The sequence below is a fragment of the Aplidium turbinatum genome, chromosome 8, assembly GCF_918807975.1.
Source record: "Aplidium turbinatum chromosome 8, kaAplTurb1.1, whole genome shotgun sequence".
Lineage (NCBI taxonomy): Eukaryota > Metazoa > Chordata > Ascidiacea > Aplousobranchia > Polyclinidae > Aplidium > Aplidium turbinatum.
Genome location: NC_137479.1, coordinates 14,375,672 through 14,392,465, shown reverse-complemented (window position 1 = coordinate 14,392,465; position 16,794 = coordinate 14,375,672). Strand labels below are relative to the sequence as shown.

The 16,794-nt window shown below is 35.3% G+C and overlaps 2 protein-coding genes across 2 annotated transcripts; both read left to right on the top strand.

Moving 5' to 3' along the window:
• The first annotated feature begins 774 nt into the window (after positions 1-774).
• LOC145775828 (uncharacterized) lies at positions 775-8,292 on the top strand. Its single transcript, XM_082587205.1, has 6 exons — positions 775-905; positions 2,044-2,172; positions 2,283-2,339; positions 5,059-5,163; positions 5,614-5,769; positions 6,003-8,292. The coding sequence occupies exons 1-6, from the start codon at positions 780-782 to the stop codon at positions 6,057-6,059; spliced, it is 630 nt and encodes a 209-aa protein (XP_082443331.1). The 5' UTR covers positions 775-779; the 3' UTR covers positions 6,060-8,292.
• On the top strand, positions 8,292-15,166 carry LOC145775829 (uncharacterized). Its single transcript, XM_082587207.1, has 6 exons — positions 8,292-8,426; positions 8,790-8,918; positions 9,028-9,084; positions 9,537-9,641; positions 14,511-14,666; positions 15,035-15,166. The coding sequence occupies exons 1-6, from the start codon at positions 8,337-8,339 to the stop codon at positions 15,089-15,091; spliced, it is 594 nt and encodes a 197-aa protein (XP_082443333.1). The 5' UTR covers positions 8,292-8,336; the 3' UTR covers positions 15,092-15,166.
• The last annotated feature ends 1,628 nt before the right edge of the window (positions 15,167-16,794 follow it).

The window sequence follows — 16,794 nt, the reverse complement described above, 5'->3', positions numbered from 1 at the left end:
CCCCATAATGGGGTCGCATAGAAATATACTTTTCAAAATGGGGTCGCAGAGCAAAAAAGTTTGAGAAGCCCTGCTCTAGCGGGCTTCTAAGCTTGTTTATTTTTCCGGAAAGCAAGCATGGCCTACCAGAGTTGCTTTCCGGCCGAGCAGCTAAAAGAGAAATCCGTTAAAAAATTGTGTTCATAAAAATCCATTAATTGATATCGTGATTCGTGTTTAAAACATATTTGCAGTTGTATTTAAATGCACTGCTTTCCAAGTAGGCGAAGAGCTAGTCTTCGAGTTTTTATACTTTGCCTTGTTGGTGAAAAAATATTGCTAATGCGAGTAAAGAGAACAACATTTCAAATACCAACGGAATGGAGAAATGTTGGCTTGTGGAAGCTGGCCAACATGGCCTACCGGCATGGTAGTTTCGAGGGCCATTTAATGTTTGATAGGCTAACTGTTTATTTTTTTTCTTGCTGAGATTTTTGTTGACACTTTTTTGCTGACACTTTACTTACCGTACTGTTTGACCACTGCTTTTTTTAGCTGAGAGTTTAATTAACCTCTACTGTTAATTTTTTTCTCTTGTTGAAACTTTTTCACTGACACTTTTATTGGTTAATCTCTGTTGTAAGCAAATTCCTTTGAATAAACAGATGCCGCTGTGGAATTATACAATTCTCCGAATTGGGATTTCTCCAAATCGGCTTCTCCGAATAGTAGCAGACCGCAAATATATGTCTTGAGTTGTTATGCTTTGTCAATTTGTTATTAAAATTTAGTTTAGATTTATGGTAAGTTGTTACGTATGTGTTAAACAAATTGAAATGGAAAATGAAAGTGCAAGAACTGTGGAAGACGAAGTAGAAGAGGGAAAACAACGTGATGATATTTTAAATTCATTCAGGGGAATTGGGGTATGTGTGGTACAACATTAGATACTTTTTGTTTGTGTTTTTATTGTACAAGTAGTTTTGTTTTACAGCGTTTTCACGATTTAAGCTCATTGTCTTTTAGCCAGTTTTAAATAAATTTCCCCGTTGGTAAACTGTGTTGAAACCACCGGGTAGTGCAGTCCATAGACAGTTTAAAATCAAATTATCAACAGTTTGCCTGCTTTTTTCAATTTGGACAGATTAGCCTAGTGTCTTTTGATAGCCCCATAGATAAAGAGTGGTAGCAGTTCGGGCATAATGGGATAAAATTCTATTATATAACTGATTCATTCTTTTCTGTTGCATGTCGAGAAATCTGGGAAGGGGGTAGCGTTGGATCATCGATAATATCTCCACCATATAGTCAATGTGTTGTCCAATATGTTTTCCATTTATAATTTAGATCATAGTTCTTAGTTGTAAAAGGGATGACGTGATTTTAGTCGGTCGGTGTTTGGTTTCTGTTGGATTATGTTTTGCAATAATGAGAGTTGATCAATGTATTACCAGCTTCTTGACGTCTTTAGTTTGGCTGTGATTTCTCCTCTTAGATGTGGTGGGAAGATTCCACTCATCGTGAGTAGCTATTGTATTGGGGTCAGTTTGAGCGCTCCTGTGATTGTCCGCATTGAATCTTGCAAGCACTGAGGAATCTGTTAAGGAAGCAAGGTCATGGAACTCCTATTCTTGATTTGACTACAGATGAGCTGCCAGACTAAGATTGCCCAACCCCGTCCCCGACATCACGTTAAAGATTATCTTTAATTGTATTTATAACAGTATTTATTACATAAAAGTTAAAACTAAATATTCCATAAGTGAGCTTACATATAATCTAAACTTCTAATTATTGGTATTTATGTTATATTTAAACTAAAATTTTTTAATGTAATATTTGTTCAACTTTAATAACTTAATAGGTACTGTACATAGTTATAGCCTTTAAGCTGTTATAAAAATTGGCCATGGAGCAATGAATAATGAAAACAGCAGAAGTATTGTTGGAGCATGTGTTCAAAACTCCTGAAAAGCATTTGCGTTACAATATATCTTTAAACGACATCGCAAATAGCCATCTTGTAGATCTACACTTCTCATTTTGACATATATATATATTTAGATTGCAGAAATCGTTCTCGGTACCTTGCTTCTCATTGGGGGCATAGTCATTGTTGTTGTAGCTGCAGTTGTTAGAGGGCCTGGAACAGAGATGTCACTAGTTGGCAATGGAATCTGGTGTGGCATTTTTGTAAGTAAAGATCAATTTTTGGTAGAATTATTGGTACTTATTTATTTTTTATTAATTGCAAATTCTTACACCTTTATTGGCTTTTTTATTGAGATTTGTTGTTGACACAGGGCATCGCTTCAGGGATTATGGGTCTCATTACATCGTACAAAGTCACTTATTACACGGTATGTAGCATGTGAAACGCAAACACCAAAACATTAATATCTGTAACTTGATTTCGACAAGATATTACTGAAAAAAGTGATATTGTTTTGCTCCATGTGGTAGTATCATATACTGATCTTTTTCTGTGCAACATAATAGTACATGATATCAGTTCAACATATTGTCGAAAATAAGTGAAGCTGATTGTTCATTGAGGAACACCGTTTTTGACTGCTTAAGTTCGTAAGAAAGCTATGATGGGATTTATGCTATGTTCATATTCATAGGTATCAAAGTAGAGCTTCACATAAGTATCATGTAGAGATATACCGATATATCGGTATCGACTAAATTTGGCCGATACCACAAATGTTAATTAAAACACATTTTCTGCGGATTTGTACAGTCAGCAAGGATATAGATTTTTAGAAGCAGGCTAGTAGCTAACGTCATACTGATGTAGAAAAATACAACCTGTATAAATTTTTGACTCCTCACAACTCCCATGACCGGTGTTCCCTCTATGGCAAGGGTCTCAATTTCAAATTGCTTTGAGGGCCCAATGAACGCTTGTAAATTAGCCCGAGGGCCACAATACACAATAAGAACTCAATAAACAAAATTACACAGTTAAAACGCTATAAAAAAGATAGTTTTTTGTTATGTCGTATCCAGGCTTACGCAGGGTAGTTCAAGATTCAGATTAACTGGACGGAAATCAAGGAAGCCAATCTTCGTGTCCACCTTCAGGCATGCCTGTAAGTGTCCTGTCAAAGATACAGCCGCATGTTCTTGAACGGTATCGAACTGGCGCCCCTTTTGAGTGCCGTACCAGGAGGGCTTTCACCACTCAGCTGTGCTGGTAGTAAGAACACACCAAGAACATTAAATCGTAAGAAAAAGTACTAAGAACAAAGAGATGGAAAATCAATGTATGAACGCAAAAAAACGAAAAAGAAAAACAAATAAGAAATCAAACGAAACGGTAGACCTGGAGTAGTGGAGTGTAAAAATCTTGCAATCAACTTTCAAAACCGTGAAAAAAACTAAACCCTTAAAGAACTAACTTTAGCAAATACCAAGGTTAGGCTACCAGGTACTGCATTTAAGACACAATAAGTGAATAGGCAAAGTGATAGTACTATAACAATACGAGTTTCTCGCACGCAATAAAAATGGCGCGACAGTAGTGCTGGAAAGTCATGTGAGGTTTGATGGTCATTTTCAGATTTTTTTTGAGCTATTTTAGAGTGCATTTTATCTTTTTAAATCTATAAAAAAAAATATGTACTGTAACTGTTAGTTATTTCAAAGTTTAAAAATGCATCGGGGGGCTGCGTGTTTGAGACCCTGGCTCTAAGGTGCTTAACTGCGCAGTAACGCCAGGTCATTTGCGCCATGTAATTTAATTTCTGCGCACTTGCAGCTCTTCAAAATTTAAAGTAAAGCTTTTAAGTTTAACTTTAGATCGTACAGTATCTGCAATTTGTTAAATTGTGCTTAAATACAATTAAAAGTGTGCGTCTAACAAAAAAACATAATTAGTCAAAAAACGACGAAACTAAAAAACTTATCAAAATTTTGATGACGGTAAAAGAAGATAGTGTGTGATCACGGGAAAAACGCAAAAGCAAAAAAATGTTTGAATTAAGTTTGTAATTTGTTCGTGCTCTTTGATACTTTAAGATTACTTCTAACAATTCACTCAGTTCGTAATTTACTTGCAACTTTGCAAACGCAACCTTAAAATATCTATGCTCACTGCAAAAATTTATTGCGCATTGGAACACTGCCCATGACTCCTTGCGCGCACTTTTTGGCATTCGTCACTTGCAGTAACTTTTTCGCTCAAACAAAACGTTTTGTTTTAGCAGTTTTGCGTTGCTTTATTCTTAATTTGTAAAAAAGACTCAATTTCTTCAATAAAAATCATCTGTGTTTCTTTTCTACTCTCACAGAACATAAAACTTGTGAAAGTTTTTTGTAAATATGACATCATGAAATTAGCCTGTATTTCAACTCAGCGTCATGACGTAACATCATCTCAACATTTCTTCCTATAAGGAATCAACAAATTTGATTGTCATAGGTGGTTTGGTATGTGAAAAATAAATATGTTTTCACTTTGGAATTCAATGGAGCAAAGCATCCATTAATCAATATGTGATACACGTAGTCAAATTCAATTCCCATATCAAGAATAAGTCGATACGATGGTGTACATCAGCTCCGCAGATCAGTATAAAATACGATTGTCACGTTGAAGCGCATTTGTCCAAAAGTATCTCCTGGACCTCTCTGTCAATGCTACTGGTTTTATGCAAATATGATCAAACTTAGCATTCCATCTAACTCTTTGCAAACACCAAACTGCACCTTTTTACTACACCAAAGTATCCACAAAAATAGCGGTATCGGCCTAAAAAAGTGATACCGGTATCGATGAAAATATTGGTATCGGTACATCTCTAGTATCAAGTCAGTGTGCTAAAATGGTGTAGTTTATTGAAGCACTTCAACAAATTATAAAGTGACCACTGACATCTGGGAATTTGTCAAAAACATAGTTGGCTCTGATGATCAAAAACATTAATTAAGCAGATCAAAAGGTATAAAATTAAAATATAGAAATCAAACATTTTAAATACACAACAACATATTGTTTTCTTAAGTATAGAAGGTTCGTTTCTGTATTGAATCAACAAACATATATAAGTAACTAGCGGTCAATTTGTTTAGGTTGGATGGTCACTAATATCCTCAAGTGTGGCCTCATTTTTTATGTTGATATTTTTTGGAATCGAAATACCTGCCGCTATTGGATGCACATATTGGGCTTATGGAGTAAGAATTGTTTAGAAAACTTTCTCTTAGAAACAGTTTTGTTTTTTTTACTAGAAATAGTCGTTAGCTGTTGCATTCATTACACTGTAAGTTAAAACATATGCTGTCCGAAACTTCACCTTCAATATTAAATGGTCATAAAAAGTTTCTATCAATAATGTTCGGTTTTTCCAAATTCTCTTGTAATAAGTCCAATTTGCACCGGACTGTCTATTGAATTGTGGGGAAGATTGAAACAATCTGATGGTGAAATTAAGTGAAAGAATCAGTTCTTCAATTACCAAAGTTGGGAAACATTCGTCATACGACCGCATTCTTTGATATCCGAAATTAGCTACATGAGTGGTTTGATGAAGTCTTTAAAATTCTGTTCTAAATATTTTGTTCGAACTGAGCATATTCATCTCTGCTCTGTAGGTTTCGTCAAATGATGATCGTTTTTTCTTTCAGCTTCTTATAGCCCATGTCATTAGCATGGCAATGGGGATGGCACAATTTACCTTGTGCATATACAGCTCTGTGGTATACGGGAGACTGTTGAGAAACTTTCCTTACCATGCATCAGGGCTCCCCAGCCTTTGTCCATCTTGCTGCATGGGAGGAGAGGTAAACGCGCAACGTTAGTTTATTTTACTCCACAAATGCCGTTCTGATTCTGCGCTTTTTTATAACGCTGGAGCTTAGATTAAGTAGAATTCCATTGTTACTTATTGTAAGTAGTTACGCAATACGTAACGTAACAGTATTTAAGAGTTTCATCTACCACAAAAAGGCACTTTTTATTAGCTTGTTTACTTTCATTTCAGCAGCATCATTCTATAATATTTCTGTATTCACAGCCCAACTTCCCCCATGTCATGTATACTGCCGTCAATTTCAAACGTCACGATGCTTGAAGAAGAAGCTGTTTCGTATTTGGTTATTGTGTACAACGATGGTATCTATTCTTGTGCCAAAGCTAAGCACCGCCTTTCATCTCTATATTTACATCTCTTTGCAGTATTGTGTTGAAAGTGTCATAGACATTTTCAGAAATAATCATTATTTTCATAAACTGAGTTGAGTATTCATCTTTTAAATTTCATTGAAAGATTCATGTACGTAATTACAATTATTAAAACTGGCAACACCGTAGTAGAAAAGTGGTGTTTTATGTGTTTTCGAGAAATCTCTTTATTGCCCTATATTTTCATAAGGACTCTGCTGCTCATGTTATGGTTCTGTACATGAATTTTTAACTTGTTTGAGCTGTAGGCTATACAGTATACACATTACACATCCAGTTTGTAAATGACCTCACTTGCCACGTTTATGAACTCTGTTAAAAGTTGGTTCTACTGAACCGAGCAAAGTTACTGGACTTTGTTGTTTTGACTCTTGCGTTTTTATGACCACCTCATTCACAGCGTGCAATGCAAAGTCATTGATGTGATCCTAAATTTTCGTAGCCTGCAACGATTTGTTTTGTTCCAAGAACCGATTCGCACATCTTGTAATTTTGTCTTTGTGCTGCAAGTACCGTTGTATTATACTATGATCAATATAGTATTCTATCACACAATCATTAAGTTCATTTCATTTTTCTACCACACAATCACAAGTTAATTGTGCGATATTACGACTGTCTTGTTATGTATTGCTAATACTTTACTTTTTTTCATATGTTTGTTTATATATCATTTTTACTTGAAATTCTAACCAGCAAAAATTTAGAAATTAGTTGCTGTTAACGCGATAGTCTCCTTCTTTGCCTTGCTCCCGCAGCTCCATTAACGCATAGCCACGGACCTTAGCTTGGATCCTGAACCCATTATTGAGCGAATGAGCAATAATGTCGCTGTTTTTGGTACCTTAGGGGTACCTTAATAATCACAATCTAATCACTCAATTGTTTTCATGGTAGAGGTTTCTCGCAGGTAATCCATCAAACAGCAGTTTTGAGCCTTCGGATACTACTTCTGATGAAGAAGAGTTAAAGGAAAAGTCATTTGATAAAACCTTACAATCACAGACTCTTGAGTTCACTGCATCTGTGAATACACATGATCCAGCAATAAAGAGAAAAGAAGCAGCTGCCAATATCAGTATTGAAAGTGAAGGATATTCTGCTATTGATTTTATTAAAAATGGACCTAAACGCTTCTCTAGTGAAAGAGCACGTCTGTTAATGTTAACGCTGAACTCAATGCTGGCAGCTTTCAAATTATACCCATCAAGTCAGAGGATTCATGGTTTAAAATTGATAACAAAACTTATGAAGCTATGACATGTTCAGTTAAAGTTCTTCCTAACAAGGTTAATTATGTTTTGTTCTATAGAAGAAAGTAAACCATTTTGATAAATTTTCTCAGCTTGACATTTTAAAATAATGCATTACGCCCACTCTCTTTTTTCTATTGTGTGTATTATTTTATTGTTGGTGTGGTATGTTTTGTTTGTTTAAATTATGAAACAGTGGTAATAGTAAAATATTTCATAAAATATCACAAGATAGCAGGGGTGTGCAGTAGCGCGCTACTTTTGTAACGCCGCGGTACTTTTTGGTAGCGGTAGCGCCGCTACATTTTTATGGGAGTAGCGGCGCTGTTTTTTTTTAATGTAGCAGAGAGGCGGTACTTCTTTCAGTCGCTACGTGCTGAAGCCAAAGCGGGCAGCACTCAGCGACTCGTATTTTGAAATGCTCGTGTTTTTAAAAGATGCATAACAATAAATTTCACTTAGGACGAGTTTTCTATAACGACTTTGAAACGGTGGTGTAAAGGAATGACAACATTCGTTTTCAGGGTCATTTTGACATCACAAAGTACTTTTTGTGTCAGTTTAAGTTAAGGCAAAAGTAGCGGTAGCGCGCGCTACTTTTAAAGTAGCGGATGCCCACCTCTGCAAGATTGTAACGACCAAACATAGTCCCATACAATGGAATGAGTGGTTGGTCAAGGGCAAGTTTTAAGTTTTTATATCACTAAAATCATTACTATGGATCTTTCACACCTTTTGATATACAATATTGTCCTGTTTGCTGTTTTCAACACCTTTTGAAATGTCTTCATATATAAATTAATTTTGTCTATATCAAACATATGTTCTGATTTGTTATGCTTTGTCAATTTATTATTAATGTTTGGTTCAGATTTGTGGTAAGTTGTTGCGTATAATGTGTTAAACAAATTGAAATGGAAAATGAAAGTGCAAGAACTGTGGAAGACGAAGTAGAAGAGGGAAAACAACGTGATGATATTTTAAATTCATTCAGGGGAGTTGGGGTATGTGTGGTACAACATTAGATACTTTTTGTTTGTGTTTTTAATTGTACTGTTACTCTGTGACAGTATTTCATAAAATTAAACGTTTCATAAGTAAACTTACTTATAATTATTGGTATTTCTGTTATATTTACACTAAGATTTTTTTTAATGCAATATTTGTTGAACTAAAACAACTTGGTAGGTAGATGTTTATAGCCTTTAGGGTTTAGGCTGTATAAATTGACCAGTGTAATAATTATAGCAGAAGTAGTTTTGGAGCATGTGTTCAGAAATCCAGAAAAGAATTTCCATTGTATCTTTTAACTTCATTACAAAAAGCCATCTTGTAGATCTGCACTTCTCATTGTCACATATATTTAGATTGCAGAAATCGTTCTCGGTACCTTGCTTTTAATTGGGGGCATAGTCACTGTTGTCGCAGCTGAAGTTTACAGAGGCCCTGGGACATCTCTATCACGAGTTGGCAATGGAATCTGGTGTGGCATTTTCGTAAGTAAGGTTAAGTTTTTCGTAGATCATTGGTACCTACTTATTTTTTATTGATTGTAAATTCTTGCACCTTTTTTTTTTTTTTTATTGAAACTTATTGTTGATACAGGGCATCGCTTCAGGGATTATGGGTCTCATTACATCGTACAAGGTCACTTATTGCACGGTATGTAGCTGATTGTTCATTGAGGAACGCCTTTCTGATTGCTTCAGTTAAAAGTTGGCTTGTTCAAATTTGTGCTTTGCCTAGTATCAGGCTGGTATGTCGAAGTTGTGTATTAATTCAAGAACTTCAATAAAATAAATAAATCATACAGAAATGTTATGAATGGTGTTTTATTGGGAAATGGAAACGCAACATAAAATTACAGAAGATGTCGATTAAGCGTAATAATAGTAAAAAATTGACCACTTTGACATAGCTGGGAATTTGTTAAAAGCATAAAATTGGCTATGATGATCACACACATTAATTGAAATAATCAAAGATATGGAACTTGAATATAGAAATCAAACGTCTCAAATACACAACAACATATTGTTTTCTTAAGTATAGAAGGTTCGTTTCTGTATTGAATCAACAAACATATATAAGTAACTAGCGGTCAATTTGTTTAGGTTGGATGGTCACTAATATCCTCAAGTGTGGCCTCATTTTTTATGTTGATATTTTTTGGAATCGAAATACCTGCCGCTATTGGATGCACATATTGGGCTTATGGAGTAAGAATTGTTTAGAAAACTTTCTCCTAGAAAGAGTTTTTATTTTACTAGAAATAGTCGTTAACTGTTACATTACACAAGTTAAAACATAATTCGCCGCTTTAATTCAAGACTGACTTAAGTCCACTTTTCATGATTTTGACTTTTTTGCATTTTTTTGCTAATTGGACATAAGCCCATGTTATGAGCAATTTGCTAAGCTGTACCTGCCTTAAAACCAGAGATACTGTAGGCTTATGTCCACACATTTTTCCAAGTTTTAATAATTTATAGACTTATGTCCATGCATGGACATAAGATAAATTTTTTTATAAAACATTTGGACTTAAGATATTTTTGTGGACTTATGTCCAAAAACTATCAGTGTAATTTTGGTTGTAAGTCCATTACCAATTACTGGCAACTAGTTAAGCTTGCATTGTATCAACATCATAATAACAATCACTTTGCCTTGCAACAAAACTACAGCAGTTGGCCTGCACTTCAACTGGCAGCATGGCAAGTACGGTTTAATTGAACAGTCGTATGCACATTGTATCTATGCGTTCGGGGATTTAAGTAACTTTCAGATTTTACACCTGTACGTAACATACGAACAGAAACCACACAGTCTTGCCATGATCTCTTAGGTAATAGATATTTTATACCAATACAGCATCAGAAAAGGTTGTTGGCTATACCTCCTAGCAGGGAAAACGTTCTTTCATGACAGTATGATACAGGAATGAATCAGTCATTTGTTTGTAACATCTTTAACATTTTTTGACAATCATTTCTACTTATAGCCTACCCCTACCTATGGTCATGGTATTTACAGCAGCCTATACCTGAATTATGTTGATGATTGCAAATATAATAATGTGTTGTTTTTAAATAGGTTGTAGTATTTTAGAGTATGGTAAGATAATAACTTAGGGCAGTGAAAATGGAAATAGCAGTAAGCTCAAAAGGTGCAGGTATGAGAAGTTGGATGTCAAGCACAGATAAAATAAAAGCGAATGATTGCATATTTGTTCAAGCTGATTTATTCAACAAAAGTGATGTAGGACCAAAGTATACAGATGGCTTATTGTACAAAGAAAAGTCTCTCCTCAAAGGAATTGTGTTGAGTGTATATAGTAACACACTGAGGGTAAAATTTCTGATAGATAATGATGTTACATCCATCAACAAAGAATATGCTATAACAGAACAAAGACTTGGTGATCAACAACAAAAATTTATTCTTCCAAAAACAAGCGATATTGATGATGATTCAGATATGGATCCTGCTTTTGTGTCACCTTCAAAGCCCCATAATCATGCTGTTACTGATGTGGAAGTTACTGCCAATGTCAACACAGAAGAAGAGGAAGTGTTTCTTTGTGAAAGTGGACAACATTTATTTAAAGCTATGATAGATGAAAGAGATTGTGGTACAGTGCACGGCGTACAAGTTCAGTCTTTTGAAAGGCGATATTTTATTACAGAAGTGCTAAGTGATGCATATTTGTGGGAACGTTTTGATGAAGATGTACACTGCAAGGGAAGTGCAATACTTTGGAATGAAAGTGCTGTTTCAAAGGGTGATTTGAAGTATGGAGTTGAAGGAAGACCTCCGACTCCATTGGAGAATAGAAAGCGCAAACGGAATGAAGCAGAGTGGGAGAAGAACGTTTTAAAAAAGAAGAGACAAGCAGGAGAGCAATACAGTTATAAATCAAAATGTGGTCAAGATTTCGTGAAATCTGCTAGAGCAGTAAAGCAACCATGCTCTGGAATCTGTAAATAGAAATGTGCAGAAAACATTACAGAAGAAGAAAGAAAGCTAATCCATGACGAATTTTGGGAATTATCTAATATAGGCATAAAACGCACATTTTTAAGTAAATTAATTAATGTGTCAAAAAAGAAGAGAGAAAGGAAGCGTAAGAACCCGAAAGGAAAGAGACGTAACCGACAGTTCACAAGAACCTACTCCTTGATTAAACCCAACAGCTCAGGCACAAGTACATCAGTACCAGTATGTCAAAGTTTCTTTCTTAATACACTTGATATTTCAGAAAAGATGGTGAGAACAGTTATCCAGAAAACATCAAAGAGTGGAGCTATTGAAGGAGACTTGCGTGGTCAAACATCAGATCACAACAAGATAGAAGAAAGCAGAATCAACACTATAAAGCAGCATATTCTGATGTTCAAAACTGTTGAATCCCATTACATCAGAAAAGAATCAAATTGTGAATACTTGCCAGAACACTTAAATATTGCAGAGATGCATAGAATGTATGTTGAATGGTGCAGTGAACGTAAGTTTCAACCAGAAAACTATTCCACGTATTACCAAGTATTAACCCAACAATTCAATCTGAAATTTCACAAACCGAAGAAGGATCAATGTGATAGCTGTGTTACTTTTGATAATACTCCAGAACATCTTGTTACCGATCAAATGACGGCTGATCAACAAAAACACCTTGCTGAAAAGCAACTTGCAAGAGAGCATAAAGAAAAAATGAAGAAGGAAGCTTCTAACGATGCATCTGTTCTTACTGCAGGATTCGATTTCCAGAAAACATTGCTTTCACCTCATGGAAAAGCATCTTCATTTTATTACAGTTTAAGGTTGAAAAATTACAACTTTACTGTGACTAATTTGAACTCTATGCAAACTACTTGCTTTTTGTGGAACGAATGTCATGCAAGAAAAGGTTCTTGTGAAGTAGCATCATGTCTTCTAAATTTTTTATCAAAAGCAAACACCAATGGTGCAAAGAAAATTCACTTGTTTTGTGATCGATGCTGTGGCCAGAACAGTAACCGTATGGTTTATATCATGCTGGCTATTGCTCTCGAGATTTATGGCTTTGATGAAATCACCTTGAACTTTTTGGTATCTGGGCATAGCCAAAACGAAAATGATACAGCCCATTCAATCATAGAACGTGCTGCAAGCAAAATGACCATTTACACTACTGCACAATGGGAAACTTTGATTATGACTGCCTTCAAAAAGCATCAACCAATTGTTGAATGTCTGCAACATAGTGATGTGATTGATTTCAAAAGCAAGGATTTCACTCAGTTTTTGAAAATGATGAAAGCCAATGTCAATGATGGCAATGGAGAAAGAATCTACTGGTCCAAAATTATGCAACTAAAAATCACCAAAGCAGAGCCAACAACATTTTTTATAAAATACAGCTACAGTGAAAGCACATTCAGAAAACTAGACTTAATTGTTCGAAAATCCAGAAAGACGAAGCTGAGCACTACCACTATGCCAAGGTTATATGAATCTTTTCCTGGCACTTCAATGGATAAGAAGAATGATTTGAAAAAACTCTGCCTCAAAGGCTTAATTCCAATTCAACATCACGACTTCTTTCGAAATCTTCCGGTCACTCCCAACAAAGCCAGTATTGAAGTATAATTTCATAAACTAGGCTCAGAAATAAGTGATAGCGCTTCTTTGCAGACACTTTTGATTTAAAGACTTTATGCATATTGATGATTGAAGAAGTTATGCATAAAGTTATGCATATTGATAACGCATCATTCTGTTATGTCCAGTGAACTTGTCAATGTCATTATGCAGTATGGTGGTATATATAAATTGTGCCAGTTAATAAGTGAAGTGAATGAAAGCACATTGAATTTAGCAAATATGAAAAAAATTGAGGAAATTTAATAAGGAGATTGTGCTGGTGAATTGTAATGAGTTGGCAATAGTGGTAATTAGTGAAGTGCAGTGGATTTAATAAACAAATTAAGTGCAGTAGTTACTATGTGCAATAGTTGAGTTAACAGTGGTAGTTGTTTAAGTACGGTACATTAAATTCAATTACAGTGACTACAGGTTGAATTGCACTAACTGTAGTCTGTATGAAATGGCAACATGTTAATTGAACAGAGAAAGATAATTCAGCACAACTAGTCAACTACACAGCAGTTTTACTCTCTTTTGGGAAAATGTTGCAAATTCACAGTTAGTGTGAGAGTTTGCTAAGAAGAAGAAGAGTTTTTTGGAAGATTTTGTGTCAGTGTGATTAAATAATTAAATTTGTGATAAAGAAATTTTGAACATGAAAGTTTCAGTAAAAATTATGTTATTTTGCTGTATGCTATGATACTTTACCTCTAAAAGTGATTCATCAAATGAAAATGAATGATGCTGCACTGGTATTAAACAATTCATTCGTGTTTTTCAGCATGTAGGTATCTTAACCTTAAGGATAAATAAGACTTATGTCCATTTACATAAAAATGAATCAAAAATATTTCAGAGCAAGAAAGACTTAAGTCCAACAACATACAAAAAAAAATTGATGGCACCACCTAGTGGCAAATTCTTCGGTGATTTTTGTAGACCAACATATTGCCTATCACTAGTAAATAGTAAGTCTCTGTGTGCACATCCATGTCAAAGAAATTTGTTCAGTTGTACAGGCAAATGCAGTTATTTGCAATTATCTCAAAACGCTAAAAATGGACTTAAGTCAGTTTTGAATTCAAGCGGCGAATTATGCTGTCCGAAATTTCACTTTCAACATGAAATGGCCAAAAAAAGTTTCTACCAGTAGTGTTGAGTGTTTCTAAATTTTCTTTTAATAAAGTCCAGTTGAACAGTTTGCACCGGACTTTCTTTTCAGTGGGGAAGACAGTGGAATGATAGAAACAACTTAAATTGAAAATAAGTCGAAGAATCAGTTGTTAGTTTCAAAAGCTGGAAAACATTTATCGTACGACCGATCATTTTATGTCCAAAATTAGATGCATGAGTGGTTTGGTAAAGTCTTGAAAATTTATTTGCTAAATATTTTGTTCGAACTGAGCATATTCATCTCTGCTCTGTAGGTTTGGTCAAATGATGATCGTTTTTTCTTTCAGCTTCTTATAGCCCATTTCATTAGCATGGCAATGGGGATGGCACAATTTACCTTGTGCATATACAGCTCTGTGGTATACGGGAGACTGTTGAGAAACTTTCCTTACCATGCATCAGGGCTCACCAGCCTTTGTCCATCTTGCTGCATGGGAGGAGAGGTAAACGCGCAACGTTAGTTTATTTTACTCCACAAATGCCGTTCTGATTCTGCGCTTTTTTATAACGCTGGAGCTTAGATTAAGTAGAATTGACGAAAGCGTTCTTCACGCAATATCTTGTGTTTCTAATTAAGAATACAAATAGAAACTTGTGACGTGTCAGGAACGCCGTCGTAGACATGATTGCTCTCTCGTCGTCGCGCTGTAGCATGACTTGGTTTTATGATATTTATATTTCATTGTTTACCGAGTAAATCATAGGCTTGTTCAGTATTTGAAAAGTTTTATCCATTAAAAAAGGCATTTTTTAAGCTTGTTTACTTTCATATCAGCAGCATCGATCAATAATAATTTCTCTACTTTCACAGCCCAACTTCCCCCATGTCATGTTCACTGCCGTCAATTTCAAACGTCACGATGCTTGAAGAAGAAACTTTCGTACTTGGTTATTGTGTACAACGATGGTATCTATTCCTATCGTGCCAAAGCTAAGCACCGCTTATCATTTCTACTGTATATTTACATCTAGTATTGTGTTGAAAGTTTACATTTTCAAGAATAATCATTATTTTCATCCACTGAGTTGAGTATTCATCTTTTAAATCTCATTGAAAGATACATGTATAAGTAATTAAAGTTATTGAAAATGGCAACACCGTAGTAGAAAAGTGGTGTTTTATGTGTTCGAGAAACCTCTTTATTGCCCTATATTTTCATAAGGACTTTGCTGCTCATGTTATGGTTCTGTACATGAATTTTTAACTTGTTTGAGCTGTAGGCTATACAGTAGGGTGTTTCATTTTTTCACCATTTTTGAAATTCAAAATGCCTGGGGTCCCATCTGGTGGTATTTGGGGTAAAAAGTTTACACCCCAAATTTTTTTCAATTATGACGTCATATTGAGGTGGTCCACGAGGTTTGAAATTTTTGTACCTCAAAATCTCAAAATTTGGCCATATCTCCGGAACCGCTCATCATAGATCGACAAAATTAGTATCAAAATGCGCAGAAGGGTCGGTTTCCTATACCTGATGTAGAGAATATTAAGGTCTATCTGCTTCAGAAAAAAAGTTATTTCAAAAAATCTGATTTTCAGTCTATTTTCTCCTGATGAACAGAGATCAGGTGATCAAGGTAACAAGTTTTTCTGTATTTTTCCATCTTGGAAGCTGCTATTGCGTGATAATAGTCCTTGTTCGTTTTGCAAGAGATGAAATGGTAATTTGAAGGTATTACTATTATAATATTAATGTAACCGTTGAGTAAGAGGTATGCTGCTCACCTGCTTTAGATTAGCCTAAGTGTCATTATGGCATTAAAGTCAGATATTAGTAAGTCGATGCAAAACTTCAAGGAATTGGAGAGAAATGTGCTTCCCCTGAATCAGATAGTCAGTCACTATTTTTACTTAAGAAAGTAGCCGAAACTAATCCTAAGTTTTTTAAGAAAATACCCCATTTCAAAGATGAACTGCTGAAAGATGTAGTTGGCATATGGAACAAAGCTGGTCTTCCAGTGCTTATCAAACAGAGAAACCTAGCACTTCTGGCATACAATCTGCCAAAGCATCGGCACTACTATGTTTGAAACAGAAAAAAAGAAATGAAGTACCGTAGTTACATGTCTACATAGTAGCGAAAGCGACTCTGATGGTGACATGAATTGGGAAGATGATAAGGAATACGAGCCTCTGAAACCAGCTGTTTGGGGAAAAGTGTACAAGAAAGTACATTCTTTTTCCATACATGATAGAAGTTGTGTACTTGCTGATCGTAGGATAACTGCGGTACGCCAGCAGTCAAATCTTATGAGGTCGGTTCTTGGAAAAGATCAAGTAGCTGCCATGCTGCATCACCTTCGACAGTATACCGCCAACGACGAAAAACGAGAGAAAAATCTCTAATGGAAAGTGAGAACCTTCTCAACTCAGCTTCTGCCATGCAGTTATATTATGATGGGCGCGTTGTCGATAAAATAGATCGATACGTTTTCTTGGGTCAACTTGTTGATGATAATAATGGTTAAATGGTATGGTAATGGTATAAAACACGAAAGTGTGATTGCTGTTAAATCTTTTCCCAAAAGTGTGTCGGTCACTGCAGAACTGATTTTTGGCACCATCATTGA

What these genes read in the sequence shown, in the direction of transcription:
- LOC145775828 (XM_082587205.1), top strand. Translation starts at nt 780, where the DNA reads ATGGTAAGTTGTTACGTATGTGTTAAACAAATTGAAATGGAAAATGAA. An exon ending in ATTCATTCAGGGGAATTGGG is followed by an intron (nt 906 to 2,043) that starts GTATGTGTGGTA and finishes ATATATATTTAG; the next exon opens with ATTGCAGAAATCGTTCTCGG. An exon ending in ACAAAGTCACTTATTACACG is followed by an intron (nt 2,340 to 5,058) that starts GTATGTAGCATG and finishes CAATTTGTTTAG; the next exon opens with GTTGGATGGTCACTAATATC.
- LOC145775829 (XM_082587207.1), top strand. Translation starts at nt 8,337, where the DNA reads ATGGAAAATGAAAGTGCAAGAACTGTGGAAGACGAAGTAGAAGAGGGA. An exon ending in ATTCATTCAGGGGAGTTGGG is followed by an intron (nt 8,427 to 8,789) that starts GTATGTGTGGTA and finishes ACATATATTTAG; the next exon opens with ATTGCAGAAATCGTTCTCGG. An exon ending in GCACATATTGGGCTTATGGA is followed by an intron (nt 9,642 to 14,510) that starts GTAAGAATTGTT and finishes TTTTTCTTTCAG; the next exon opens with CTTCTTATAGCCCATTTCAT.